The sequence below is a fragment of the Ornithorhynchus anatinus genome, chromosome 2, assembly GCF_004115215.2.
Source record: "Ornithorhynchus anatinus isolate Pmale09 chromosome 2, mOrnAna1.pri.v4, whole genome shotgun sequence".
NCBI lineage: Eukaryota > Metazoa > Chordata > Mammalia > Monotremata > Ornithorhynchidae > Ornithorhynchus > Ornithorhynchus anatinus.
Window position 1 is genome coordinate 75,061,669 of NC_041729.1, and position 15,066 is coordinate 75,076,734.

Genomic DNA, 15,066 nt, shown 5'->3' on the forward strand with positions numbered 1-15,066 from the left:
TGACTCCCAGGCCTATGATTTATCCATTAGGCCAAGCAGCATCACTAACTCTACCCCTAAGTCACTTAGCCATGTGTTTTGCTCTAATTTGGTCTTTCCATGCACCCCTTTCTCCTCCCTACTCTCCTATTTTGTTCTCATTCAATGCCATCTTTTTTGAATGCCATTTGCTAAATACTTACTATGTGCCAGGCACTGTTCTAAGCGTTGTGGTAGATACAAGATAATCAGGTTGTCCCACATGGGACTCACAGTCTTAATCCCCATTTTACAGATTAGGGAATTGAGGCACAGAGAAGTTCAGTGATTTGCCCCTGGTCACACAGCAGATGAGTGGAGAAACTGGGATTAGAACCTACGTCCTTTTGACTCCCAGACCCGTGCGCTAGGCCTTGCTGCTTCCAGTCTCTCTACCTGTGGCAAGCAACAGTTTACCAAAGGGCTGGTAAATATGAGAGGATCTATAAAAAGAACTATAAATGAAAGGAGATATAAATGCTAAATAGTTATTATTTATCATCAAAGGCAGAAGAGGATGGTTTTAAATAGGGCACTGATAGCACTGCAATTTCAGTGTTGTTCTCCAGCTACGTAAGTATATCTCACTTATACAACTACTGTTCTTAGAGTTTCTCAAAACATTTATCAAACATTAGTTACACATTAATGGGCTCTTGTGAGGTAGGCAGAATTGTACCCATTTTATAGGTGGGTAAACTAAGGTGTAGAAAAGTTAAGTAATTTTCATAAAGAGAGGCAGTGTGAGTCAGTACAGAGTTCCTGAGACCTTAAGTCACCCCTGTAATTACCAGAATCCCCATTAGTACCCCTGTCTCTGAAGAGATGTTGAAAGGAAAGAGTCTGGGACATTTTGGTGGATTTTTGAGTCTCTCTTTACTTTTCATTATTGTTTTCACCCACGGGCTTAGTACAGTGTTCCATACACAGTAAGTGGTCAAAAAATACCCTTGATTGATTGTGAGATTTTGATGAACAGCAGGAGAATTAATAAGGGACTGCATGCCCCTTCCATTTTAGAATGGAGACTATCTTTCATTCAATTTATAATGACAATGGTATTTGTTAATAATAATAATAATAATAATAATGTTGGTATTTGTTAAGCGCTTACTATGTGCAGAGCACTGTTCTAAGCGCTGGGGTAAACACAGGGGAATCAGGTTGTCCCACGTGGGGCTCACAGTCTTAATCCCCATTTTACAGATGAGGGAACTGAGGCACAGAGAAGTTAAGTGACTTGCCCACAGTCACACAGCTGACAAGTGGCAGAGCTGGGATTTGAACTCATGAGCCCTGACTCCATATGCCAACCACTGTTCTAAGCACTGGGGTAAATACAAGTTAACCAGGTTGGACATAGTCCCTGTCTCACATGGGTCACTCAGTCTAAGTAGGAGGGAGTAGGATTTAATCGCCATTTTAAAGATGAGGTAACTGAGATACAGAGAAGTTAAGTGACTTGCCCAAGGTCACAAGAAGAAATGTGGAGGAGCTGGGATTAGAATCTGAGTCCTCCAACTCTGAGGCCCACACTCTTTCCACCAGGCCAAGCTTCTTGTCACATATCCATTTACTGAAAGTACATATTTGAGGTACTTAATCCTTACTGTTCCCAAAATGTCTGTCAGGAAGGCTTCACATTTTCTGAAGCCAAGCAGCCCCTCTGTCTCCTATGTGGGTGATTCCATTGCCTAGTGCTTATGAATAATGTTGGTTCCAAAGCAGGGAACCAAATGAAATTAAATCACTATTCATTGATTTTTCTCAGAGTGCATGGACCCAAATCAGTCTCCTTTCCCTATTTGGAAAGAAAAAAAAGAAAAAAAACAAGGCCAGGACCAAATTGGGGAATGACTAGACTGTAAGCTCATTATGAGCAAGGAACATGTCTATTAACTCTGTTGAATTGTCTTCTCCCAAGTGCTTAGTGGCATGCTCTGCCCACAGTAAGCACTCCATAAATACAATTGATTGATCAATACATGGCATCAGGGAGGGCAGCTTAAGTCATTCTTTGCCTATTTTTTCTCTCCCTCTTCCCTCCTCCTCCTCCTCCTCTTCCTCCTCTCCCCTCACAATATTTTACCCTGGAAAATGCATAGGTTTTGTGAGGGTTGGAGTTTGAGACTTTGGAGTAGCTCTACCAGTGGTTTCTCTGAGTTGTTTAAAAACCTTTGGAGCCTCAGATAAGAAAGCATCAGGAGTTAGCGACTCTTCGACTTATTTTCCCCAGAGCTGGTTGGCTCTGCTGGGCGAATAAGACTGCATCCATTACAAATAGAAAGGGCAATCAATTTTAATTCATATGTTAATGCAATATCTTTCTCTTCATGAGCAATATTGATGTTGCCATTTGAGGGAGCATTGCATGTCTTAGAAGCCAAATTCCCTGGCGCAAAGTCTGGAGTTCAGGTTTTGTTTGAAGAAATCCCCACTTGCACACCTGCCTCGAACTCTGAATGTTCTTAGTGCTTATGTGTGTTAAAAAGCGTAAAGATAGCTAGCTTTAATGTTCATTCAAGGACCTGAAAATGACAAAAAGGACTACATGAATTATTGGCATCTTACTGTTTGCTTTCCTGAAGTCACCGGACATTTGACAGAAACCAACCAGAGAAGCATATTATATTGTAGTATTCTGTATTTTACAGATAGAGTCTTCACCAAATCTTCTCCAACTTATAAATCAAGAGAATCTTAAAACCTCGACCAACATCACTTGGAGGGGGAAAGAAGATGGGTCATCGAGCCCTACTCACAGCACTGTCTTTTTGGGAGGCAGGAAACATGTAAGTTTGGAACTTGTTCTGTCAATAGCTGATAGGTATATATAGCGGTGATATCCCACTGGTGAGTTGGAAGAAGTGGTAGAGTTGTGCTATGGACTTTTGAAAAGCCAAGGGGGTTGGTTATAGACCGAATTAAAAAGGGGAGAAGGATTTACCTATGTGTTGGAGCCCAGGAAAATTCTACCTAGCCTAAACTGTTAGGGGATTTGAATCCCAAGCTAAGCACTTATATATATACCCATAATTCATTTTAATTTCTGTCTCCCTATCGAAGCTGTAAGTTCCTCGTGGGCAAGGGAAAGGTCTACCAGCTCTTTTATATTGAACTCTTCCAAGTGCTTAATACTACTGCTTGTCTCTACTTTCTCACAATCTGAGACTTTGTGATTTATAGGTGTGTCATTTGATTATTATGGATGGGATTTAATTGCCGCCTGCATCTGCAAATTGCAGGACTGCGTGTTTTTGTTGGAGAAAAATGGACTCCTGTAAAGCAAATATCTCATCCTTGAAACCCGCTTGCACATGTCCCTTCCTGTTGAAAGGTCACTTACGGCTTCCGAAAATTAGGGAATCAGGGATGGAGGAAGAACAGAGGGAGCAAGTCAGGTCGACGCAGAAGGGAGTGGGAGAAGGGGAAAGGGGGAGCACAGTCAGAGAAGGCCTCCTGGAGGAGATATGCCTTCAATAAGGCTCTGAAGGGGGAAGTGTGTAACTGTCGGTCAGATTTGAGGAGAGAGGGCATTCCAGGCCAGAGATAGGACATGGGAGAGGAGTGGGCAGTGAGATGGATGAGACAGAGGCACAGTGAGGTGGTTAGCACTAGAGGAATGAAGTGTGCAGGGTGGGTTGTATTAGGAGAGTAGTGAGATGAGGTGCGGTGGGGCAAGGTGATTGAGTGCTTTAAAGCCAATGGTGAGGAGTTTTGGTTTAATGCGAAGGTGGCTGGGCAACCACTGGAGTTTTTTTAAGGATATGTCTACTCCTTGTCCAGCACTTAGTACAGTGCTTGGTCCCTAGTGAGTTGGTACCTCTAAACCGTAAGCTCATTCTGGGCAAGGAATGTATCTTCTAACTCTGCTTTGTACTCTCCCCAGTGCTTAGTACAGTGATCTTCACATAGTAAGTGCTCATTAAATACCATTCATTGATTGCTTGATTGAGTCCCTAAAAAAGTGCAGTTATTATTAGGAAGAGCTGAAGGAGGAGAGGAGGTGCTCCACGTGCTCATTTTGTCTAAAAACTTGGGTGTGTCTTTTATTCTTTTGTATAGAGATGCCAGGAATTCAATAGCAATGGCACCAGACTGGTTAGGTTGGAGTTTAAGTTCTAGCCCTGGTTCTGTTTCTGACGAGGAAATGTCACCACAGGCCCAGAAATATCAGTCCTCCCTCCCCACTTTCCTGAGCTAACCTGGACCAATGTCAGCCCCAATCTTCCTCCCTGACTACAACCCCTCTAGACTGTAAGCTCACTATGGGCAGAGAACGTGTCTATCGACCCTCTCCCACCCGCTTAGTACAGTGCTCCGCACACAGTAAGCACTCGATATATGCCATCAATTGATTGGTTCACCTCAGCTCCACTCCCAGAACTCTCAGGGGATGGAAGAGATGGATTTGATGGTTGCAGCTTTAGTAGAAGGATGCGAAGGGCCACGGTCGAGAGGGAGGCCCTGGGTGGTGAGGGAGAGCGAAGCCTGCCCAAATCCCTAGGCTGGCACCCAGGGAATTGCACCCATCTGCCCTGGTCCCCGGGGTTGTAAGGGAGAGCATGGACATTGCACTCTATGAAGGTGGTAGGTAATGTGGTAATGATACTCGGGCCAAAGGTTAGATCTCTGGAAGCAAATGTACAGTTATCTTATCCATATAATACCCATATGAGGTTAGGGAGAGGCAGGGACTACTATCCCCATTTTACAGATAAGGAAAGGAAGACAGAGAGCGGATAAGTGACTAGGTCACACAGCAGGTCGTGGCAGAACTGGGCCCCGGTCTCCTAACTCCCAGCCCATCCTGTTCCCATTGTGCCATTTTACAAGGCCGAAGGCACCTGGGCCTGGGATGCTACTTGCTGGGCTGCTTGGCCAAGTCGTGTAACCCTTTCTGTCTCCATTTATCTGAAAAAATGGAGATAATGCTTGTGTCCAAGCACTAGAAATATTCTTATAAGGGTGCATGTGTTTTATCGATAGCCTATTTAATCCAGACTAATTGGAGCCAAGGCTAGCTCAGGTAATCCAAAATTCAGATATGAAGCCAAATTAGCCTATGCTCATTTTGCTCCATTATCTGAATTAACCTAATCTCAGTTTGGGTAACTTGGGATGCAATGACTTGAGGTGTGTGTGTATGTGTGTGTGTGTGTGTCAGTGTTTACATGAGCGTATGCATGCGGGGTGCATTTGCAGTTGCAAGGTTTTCTTGTCCAGTAACAGATTGAAGAGCTTGCATATATTCGGGAGTCCCAGGTGTAGGTTGATGATGCTGGGAGCCAATTGAACCCCATTGCTCAATATTGAGTGCACTGTCAGGAGGAGAAGCAGTGTTGCCTAGTGGAAAGAGCAGGGGCCTGGAAGTCACTCTGCCACTCACACCTATTTTGTGATCTTGGGCAAGTCACTTCACTTCTCTGGGCTTCAATTCCCTCATCTAAAAATGGGGCTTCAAAAATTCTTCTTCCTCCTACTTAGACTGTGAACCTCATTTGAGCCCTGATTATCTTATATTTACTCCAGCACTTAGTACATGCTTGGCACATATTAAGTACTTGAGAAATACCACAATTAATATTTTCATCATTACTGTTATTATTATTATTATCATTCTCTGTGCTTCAGTTCCCTCATCTGCAAAATGAGGATTCAATGCCTGCCCTCCCTCCTACTTAGACAGTGAACCCCATGTGGGACCTGTTTATCCTGTATCTACTCCAGTGCTTCAAATGGTGCTTGGTATATAGTGAACTCCTAATACCAGAGTTGTTGTTATTGTCTTGGTGCTCACATGTTGAGTGATGTGACATGTAGCTAAGCATCGCCTGACTTCATAGGCTCCTCCCACTCTGCCCCCTGAAAACCCACCAAGAACATTTTCCGAGGTCCCAACCAGGCACCCCTGAGGTGGAAGTCATGGAACTGGGAGTCTACTCAGCACCTAACTGTAGCATTTCCTTTCGACTCCAAGGAAGTATTGGACTGGAAACAGAGCCATGAAAGAAATGCTGATCCGAGAGTCATGAATGTAACCAAGCCCAAAACCACTTATAAGGAGTCACCTGAAAATGCTCAACCTATGTTATTTTGTACACATGCATCTAACAAAAATGTTATTTTAATGATGGCTTGGGTTGATTTTGGATTGTTTGACAGACATCGAGTTCCGACAGGCAGGAGATAGGGACTGCTGACTACTTGTAAATTCATTTATTTCTATTTCTTGTTGATTATTGTCATCTACCAGCTCTGTCATATTGTCTTCTCCCAAGCAGTTAGTACAGTGCTCTGCACAATCAATAATTGTGATTGATTGATCGATTCCTGTTTTCAAACCTCTCAGGGAAGTTTGCTCAGCCTTAACAGCACCTGTACCGAGGCGGGCAACTTCGAAAAGGCCGACGTCACTGGAGAAATAGAATTTGCCATCCGCTACATCTTCAAAACCCGCACTTTGGAAGTCTGCATCAAGGCCTGCAAGAACCTGGCCTACGGAGAAGAAAAGAAAAAGAAGTGCAACCCGTAAGCTTCTCTTTTTCAGTAGAAAGGAAAAGGAAGATTGTCCCTTCCCACCCTCCCCATCTTGTGTCTCTCCCCATTAAAGGCTCGTGGGTGGGGTTAATCTGCTTTTTCAGAGTTTTTAATAGGGGTTTTCAAACACAGCAGTGGTCCTGCATTTTGAAAATACCCGGGGGGGGGGGGATGTCTCTGAGCATATAAACTGTTTCAGCTGAGAGACAGAAAGAAATTTAATTTGCCCAAAATATTATCTCAAGGAGAGTACAGGCCATCGCACCTCCTCATTCGTCAAAGTCCCAGAATTATAAGGTACAAAGAGACCTTGTCAAGGCTATTAACTAATCCTCTGTTTCTTACCATGGAGATTGCCCAAAGATGGTTGTAAAGAACAATCCTTTGATGCCCTTTGGGTGTCTTTGTGGTCCCCACAGTTCTCTTATATAGGCAGGCATTGCATCCTTGCAAAATCCCATTGTTAAGGCAGGCCCACACCATAGGGCTCACTGTGCCTAGTGCCACCAGTGTACACAGGTGCACAAATCTTGTCTTCCCACCCCACAGTGTGCCATGTTTTTTATTTTCTTATGGTATTTAAGTGCTTACTATGTGCCAGGCACTGTACTAAGCGCTGGGGTAGGCACAAGCAAATCAGGTTGGACACAATCCATGTCCCACATGTGGTTCACAGTCTTAATCCCCATTTGATAGATGAGATAACTATGACACAGAAAAATGAAATGACTTGCCCAAGGTCACACAGCAGACAAGTGGCAGAGCCGGAACTAGAACCAAGATCCTTCAAATTCCCAAGCCTGTGCTCTATCTACTAGGCCACACTGTCTCCCCCGTTTAGACTGTGAGCCCGTTACTGGGCAGGGACTGTCTCTATCTGTTGCCGAATTGTACATTCCAAGTGCTTAGTACAATTCTCTGCACATAGTAAGTGCTCAATAAATACTATTGAATGAATGAATATGGACAGGCATCATCTGAAGATGGAGGCACTGTGGAGTGGAGGCCGCTAGACATGGGAAAGCCTCAGTCTGAGACAGAGACCAGGGAGGGGAATGCAGCAGCTTGATCCGGGCAGAAAGCAAAGTATGGACTGGAAAGGGGAGAGGTTGGAGGCAAGGAGGTCAGCGAGGAGGCTGATGTCACAGTCGAGTCAGGATCTGGCAAGTTGGTAGACCAGCTTGGTGGCAGTTTGGATGGAGAGGAAGCAGTGGCCCCTGGAAATGCTAGGGAGGGTGAAGTGGCAGGATTTGGTGACAGACTTGATAGGAGGTTTAAAAGGGGGGGCAGGAAGCCAATAATAATGCCATGGTTACACTCTTGAAAATTGTTAAAATTGTAAAATTCCTGCAAACTAAGGCTAGTTTTTACAGGACTGAAATCTAGAACTTATTGCTTTAAGAATTTTTTTCTCTCTCCCCAAAAGAGCCTTCCCTAGTAGATAGCGCACAGGCCTGGGAGTCAGGAGGACCTGGAATCTAATCCTGGTTCCGTCACTTGAAAGACAGAGAGGAGACTGATGTCAAAATGTTGGAAAAGGTAGGTGGAGAATAACAGTGTGACCTTGGAGTGAACAATCTCAGTGGTGGGAAGGGTGTAAAAACTAGAATTGTAGAGATCAAGCAGAGACCTCCTTGTAGTACACAAGATGGTGGCAGCAGGTCTGATCGACCCATTTGAGGAGCTTGAACGTAAATGTTAGGAAGGAGAAAGAGTGCTAGCTCAAAGATGCATTGGGATTAAGTGAAGTTGTTTTTAGGATGGGGAGATGAAGATGTGTTTGAAGGCAGAAGGAAAGGAGCCTTCACAGAGTGAGAAATTGAAGATGATGGTCGGGAAAGGAAGAAGAGTAGGCATAAGTGTTTTTATGAGAAAAGAAGGGATGGGATGGGAGGTGCAGGTAGAGGGCATAGATTTCAAAAACAGGTGAGAGCAGGCAGAGGTCTCCTCTCCTCCTAGAAGGCTTCATTCATTCAATTGTATTTACTAAGGATTTACTGTGTGTAGAGCACTGTACTGAGCTCTTGTGAGAGTACCCGACAGCAGAATTAGTTCCCCGTGCCTATTACTTGATTGCCTGAAGGCGTGTTTCAAAGCAGGTAGAAAGTAATGACAGGGTGAGGAAAGTTCTCCCAGCATTGTGGGTCTTCTTGGATCAGTGAAAATGCAGCCCCATGTTCCCTTTGCCACCTGCCTGCTGTGTGAACTTGGACAAGTCACTTCACTTCAGTGGGCCTCAGTTCTCTCATCTGTAGAATGAGGATTTAGACAGTGAGCCCCATGTGAGACAGGGACTATGTCCAACCTGATTAGTTTGTATCTACCCCGGCGCCTAGTGCAGTGACTGGCACATAGTAAGCACACGATAAATACCATGGAAAATGAAAATTTAAAAAAAAAAAGTCCGGGAGGGGATGATCTGGAGGGCTTTTGGAGCAGGACCTGGGAGAATCGGGAAACAACACCTAGGTGGGGAGGAGAAGTAGGCATAAAAACCCAAAGGGCACTGCCAGTCAGCTGTCTAAAAAAGTTGGCAGAAAAACTGTAGTAAATAGACTTCAGACTCCCCCTGCTTATCCTGGACGTGTCTTATAAACCACAGTCCATTAACCTGCAGGGATGATCATCGCACCCTTTTCACCAGCTGAAAATGCACCTCGAGATGAGAAACAATTTGAGCAGCAGAAGGAAGAGAATGTTCCTTTATTCAGTGAGCTCTTCCTCCCCCACCCCAACCCTTCTGATCTGGGTCAGGTCAGTTCTGAGCTTTGATCTTGGCCCTTCTGTCTTTGGTCACTAGGTATGTAAAAGCTTATTTGCTACCTGACAAATCATCTCAAGGAAAACGGAAGACGAGTGTCAAAAAGAACACGGTGGATCCTGCCTTTCATGAGACTTTAAAGGTACCAATAAGCAAGCAAAATGGGCATAATGGGCCTTTCCTGTGAGGTTCTCCGATCTAAAGATCGAAGTCCAAGTGATAGCTAGCCCAAGGCCACCAGGGAAGACACCAAGACGCTCGGCACAGTCCTGTTAATCAGTTGCAAGTTGGTAGAAAATAACTTTGAGCTTTCGCCCAGGAAAACTGCCTCATTAACTGAACTCAGGAACGGGGCATGACTCACAATTTCTGAAAAATGATGAAAAGACAATATGATGGATCTCTTCCTCCCTTCAATCGTTTTTATTGAGCGTTAACTGTGTGCAGAGAGCACTGTACTAAGCACTTGAGAGAGTACACTGTAACAATAAGCAGACACATTCCCTGCCCACAATGAGCTTATATTCTAGAGGGAGAGATGTTCTCTTCCTCTGCCTAAGCTCTGGGCCAGGAAGAGCTCATTCTTTTCTTGGCCTGTCCTGCTGCACCTTGGCATTATTCCTCAGGGGTGTCTCGAGCAAGGCACCCCATGAATGAAGCTCAGCCAATCAATCGATCAATGGTATTTATGGAGTGCTTACCGTATGCAGAGCACTGTACTAAGTGCTTGGGAGAACATAATATAACAGAGATGATAGACCCTTTCCCTGCCCACAATGAGCCATGGCGGTTTTCCTCCATGGCCCAGGTCCTGGATACCAGCCAACCTGATATTTTAAAGAAAAAATAGTGTTTTGTGGTGGTGTTTTTGTCTTCGCTGTAGAGCATTAAGAAATGTAAATTGTTTCAGAGCTGATAGTTTGCCCTGCGTGGAGATGGGTGGTTGGGAAAGTTGAGTGGAATGACCTCTGTGTGTGTGTGTGTGTGTGTGTGTGTGTGTGTGTGCGTGCACATATGTGCACCTTTGTGATGTCTGCTACTGGCTAGCTCTGTCTTCGAAGGCTTACGAGATTCAAGTCACCAAAGGGAGTGGAGGAAAAGAGGTTCCACTTAGTTTGGGGAAGCAGCAGGGCCTAGTGGAAAGAGCACAGGCCCGGGGGTCAGAGGGGCTGGCTTCTAATTCCAGCTCCACCAATTGCTTGCTATGTGACCTTGGACAAGTCTCTTAACTTCTCTCCGCCTCAGTTTCCTCAACTGAGGAATCCAACACCTGTTCTCCCTCCTACTTAGACCGAGAGCCCCTGCAGGACAGGAACCGTGTCTGACCTAACTTGTACCTACCCCACTGCTTAGAAGAGTGTCTGACACATAGTAAGCACTTAACAAATACCATAAGAAAAAAAAGAAATGAAAGCACCTGCATGTTTGCAGGGAATTACAGAGCTGAGCATCTGGTAAGTCCACTGCTCATTATCTGTCAGGTTCCATGTGCATCCAAATTTTAATAGAGGATCATTCCCCGAGGAGGGTAGACACGTAGGGTGGAAGATTCTTTAAAAAAAAAAAAGACCTAGTAGGAGACACCAAAACTTTTGACAACTATGCAGAACGTATCTAGTGCATGTGCTGGGTCTGAGAGAGACTGTGTATGTGTGTGTGAGAGAGGGAGAGAGGAAAGAAAAGGAAGGAAGGAAGGAAGGAAGGGGAAGGGGGGGGAGGAAGGAAAGAAAGGAAGATTTCACCTGCCACTGTGTTTGGCTCATTGCAGTATCTCGTGGATCATGCCCAGCTAGTGACACGGTTGTTGCAGATCTCAGTGTGGCACCGAGGGACCCTCACTCGAAGGGTGTTTCTGGGAGAAGTGCTGGTTCCTCTGACCTCCTGGAACTTCGAAGACCACACGACTCAGGCATTCCGATGGTATCAGCTCAAAGCCAAGGTAACACCACCAGTCAGTGGTATTTATTGAGTGCTTACCGTGTACAAAGCACTCTACCTTAGTGCCTGGGAGAGTTCAATACAACAGAGTTGGTAGACAGGGTCCCTGCTCACAAGGGAAGTGGCGTGGTCTAGTGGATAGCAGCGTGGTCTAGTTGAAGCAGCGTGGCTCAGTGGAAAGAGCACGGGCTTTGGAGTCAGAGGTCATGAGTTCGAATCCCAGCTCTGCCACTTGTCAGCTGTGTGACTGTGGGCAAAGTCACTTAACTTCTCTGGGCCTCAGTTACCTCATCTGTAAAATGGGGATGAAGACTGTGAGCCCCATGTGGGACAACCTGATTCCCCTGTGTCTATCCCAGCACTTAGAACAGTGTTCTGCACATAGTAAGCGCTTAACAAATACCAACATTATTATTATTATTATTATTATAGAACATGGGCCTGAGAGTCAGATGACCCGGGTTCTAATCTCGGCTCAGGTACTTGTCTGCTGTACGATCTGGGGCAAGCCACTTTATGTCTCTGCTCCCTAGTTACCTCATCTATACAATGGGGATTAAAACTGTAAGCCCCACGTGGCACATGGACTGTGTTCAACCTTGCATCCACCCCAGCACTTAGTACAGTACCTGGCACCAAATAAGTGCTTAACAAATAACATAAGGAGCTTTTAGTCCAGAAAGGGAGACAGATATTTAATATAAATACACCTATATTGCCCAAGTGCTGTGGGGCTGAAGGAAGAGTGAATAAAGCACGCAAACTCCTAGATATAGAAGAAAAATCTACCCCACAACTAAATCTACACATGCTGTTCTTCTGGGGCTAGAGAAAGGAAAACACTGAAACCAGGGCATGGTTGTATAAGATTGATTTGAATTCAATCGGGAAAACATTAAATGGAGAAGAGTGAAACAGATGGCTTTGACCATTGATTATAAATGTGCGGAAAATTATGACAATTTACCTGCTGCTCAGATTTCCCTCAGCCCTATGATATCAGCTTATTACTCTGGTAGAAACTTAAACTGAAACAATATGGGCCTAGGCTCTATGGTGGACAGTCCCAGCAACCACCTTCAGGGGTTATATTGGAGTTGCTGATTAGGAGGCATAATGAAGCCACATCTCCTCCAAGAGGCCTTCCCTAAGACCTCATTTCCGTTTTTCCCCACTCCCTTCTGTGTCACCATAACTTGCCTCCTTTATTCACCCTCTCCCCTCCTGCCCTACAGCATTTCTGTACATATTCATAATTTATTCATTTATATTAATGTCTGCCTCCCCGTCTAGACTGATAGCTCGTTGTGGGCAGGGAATGTGTCTGTTAGTACAGTGCTTGGCACCCAATAAGTGCTCAATAAATACTATTGACTGAGGAAAACAAGGCCTACAGCAGTAGATGCCAAATGCTTCCTGCCAGTTGAGATCCTCTAGTGTCTGATTCCAGCTCCCAAATTTCCCTTCTAATCCCATGTGTGCCAGTAAATATTTGCAGATGATCATGCCAGCCTTCTTCTGGAATGCTGATTTTCACTGACTGGAAAGACAGAATCTGGGGAGAGATGGGGGCCTCAAACTGCCACTCTCTCCAGCCCCTGACCCTGCAGCCCCTAGGACTGCACCAGCAATAATAATAGTAATAATTTTGGTATTCTTTAAGTCCTTACTATGTGCCAAGCACTGTTCTAAGCACTGAGGTAGAAACAAGGTAATCAGGTTGTCCCACATGGGGCTCACAATTTTAATCCCCATTTTACAGATGAGGTCACTGAGGCACAGAGAGGTTAAGTGGCTTGCCCAAGGTCACACAGCAGACAAGTGGCAGATCTGGGATTAGAACCCATGACCCCTGACTCCCAAGCCCGTGTTCTTTCAGTAGCTACCCAGGTGTCAAAATGAGCCTGGTTCCATCCCTTGCAGTGGGGAAGACAAAACCAGGGAATACATCTGTTATATTGTTATGTCGTACTCTCCCAAGCGCTTAGTAGAGTGCTCTGCACACAGTAAGCACTCAGTAAATATGTTCATGCATTCAATAGCATTTATTGAGTGCTTACTGTGTGCAGAGCACTGTACTAAACACTTGGGAGAGTTGGTAGACATGTTCCCCGCACACAGTGAGTTTACAGTTTAGGGGAGTGCCGTGGCCTAAGCTGAGGGAACATTTCATGTTAATAATAGTAAAGGTAATTATGGTACTTGTTAAGCGCTTACTATGTGCCAAGCACTGTTCTAAGCACTGGAGTAGATCCAAGTTAATCAGGTTAAACACAGTGACTGTCCCATGTGGAGTTTATAATAATTATTATTATGGTATTGTTTAAGTCCTTACTATGTGCCAAACACTGTTCTAAGCACTAGGGTAGAAACAAGGTAATCAGGTTGTCCCATGTGGGTCTCACAATCTTAATCCATTTGTTAAGTGCTTACTATGTGCAAAGCACTGTTCTAAGCGCTGGGGAGGATACAAGGTGATCAGGTTGTCCCACGTGGGGCTCACAGTCTTAATGCCTGTTTTACAGATGAGGTAACTGAGGCACAGAGAAGTTAAGTGACTTGCCCAAAAGCAAACGACTGACAAGCAGCAGAGCAGGGATTTGAACCCATGACCTCTGACTCCCCAGCCCGTGCTCTTTCCACTGATCTATGCTGCTTCTGAGTTCACACTCTTAATCCCTTATTGACAGATGAGGTAACTGAGGCCCAGAGAAGTGAAGTGACGTGACTTGCCCGAGGTCACATAGCATAAAAGTGACAGAGCCACTCCTGACTCCCTGGCCCATGCTTTGTCCACTAAGCCACCCCATATCCCTACAACAACTGCAAGCTATGCCTTGTCCTGTGTATATAGACCAGGAAAGTGGCCAGAGTAGGGTAGGGAGCCTGAAGGCTGAGTGGAGATTTTAGAGTTGAAATTACGAGGTCACAGAAACTGAAAAAGAGGCATTTGGGGAGGAACTTACAATTTCAAGTCATTTATTCCCAGCAATCTAAAATGTTCCTGACCCTGGGAAAGTGTTTTGAGGGGATGAGGTGGTGGAGGGGGGAGAAAGTTTTTTTTGTCTGCGGTTTTTTTTCCTCTCCTTAAAATTTGTCCACATTTAACTAGGCAGCCAGGAAAAACACCCCCTCCCACCTGCCAGCTAAGACACTTTAGTAACCTTAGGTAGATCTCCACTTCATCCTTCTGGACCCAGTCAGCCAGGCAATCGTATTTATTGAGCGCTTATTGTGTGCAGAGCACTCTGCTAAGAGCTTGGGAGAGTGACTTGAGAAGCAGCGTGGTTTAGTGGAAAGAGCAATGGCTCAGGTGTCTGAGGTCGTGGGTTCTAATCCCGGCTCTGCTACTTGTCAGCTATGTGACCTTGGGCAAGCCACTTCAATTCTCTGTTACCTCATCTGTAAAATGGGGATTAAGACTGTGAGCCCAGGTGGGACCACCTGATTACCTTGTATCTACCCCAGTACTTAGAACAGTGCTTGGCACATACTAAGCATTTATCATTATTATTATTATTATTATCATTATTATTACAATATAACAGTAAACAGATACATTCCCTGCCTACAACAAGCATCTGGGTTTTTGCCTGCTTGAGGAGAAAGGAGAAATAGAAATGAGGTGGAGAAATGGAAAGGAGCAGTAAGAAGCAGCATGGTCTAGTGGATAGAGAACAGGCCTAGGAGTCAGAAGGACCTGGGTTCTAACCCCGGTTCTGCCACTTGTCTGCTGTGTGACCTGGGTAGCTCACTTCATTTCTCTGTGTCTCGGTTTTCTCACCTGTAAAATGGCTGATAAGACTGTA

The 15,066-nt window shown here is 45.0% G+C and overlaps 1 protein-coding gene across 5 annotated transcripts in view; it reads left to right on the plus strand.

Moving 5' to 3' along the window:
- SYTL3 (synaptotagmin like 3) overlaps positions 1-15,066 on the plus strand; it is a 106,592-nt gene that overhangs the window by 77,934 nt on the left and 13,592 nt on the right. For all 5 annotated transcript variants that reach the window (XM_039911139.1, XM_039911141.1, XM_029052326.2 and 2 more), the window contains 4 exons: positions 2,673-2,810; positions 6,371-6,549; positions 9,359-9,461; positions 11,088-11,258. In XM_039911139.1, coding sequence (XP_039767073.1) covers positions 2,673-2,810; positions 6,371-6,549; positions 9,359-9,461; positions 11,088-11,258 — 591 coding nt within the window. The remainder of the gene's footprint in view (positions 1-2,672; positions 2,811-6,370; positions 6,550-9,358; positions 9,462-11,087; positions 11,259-15,066) is intronic.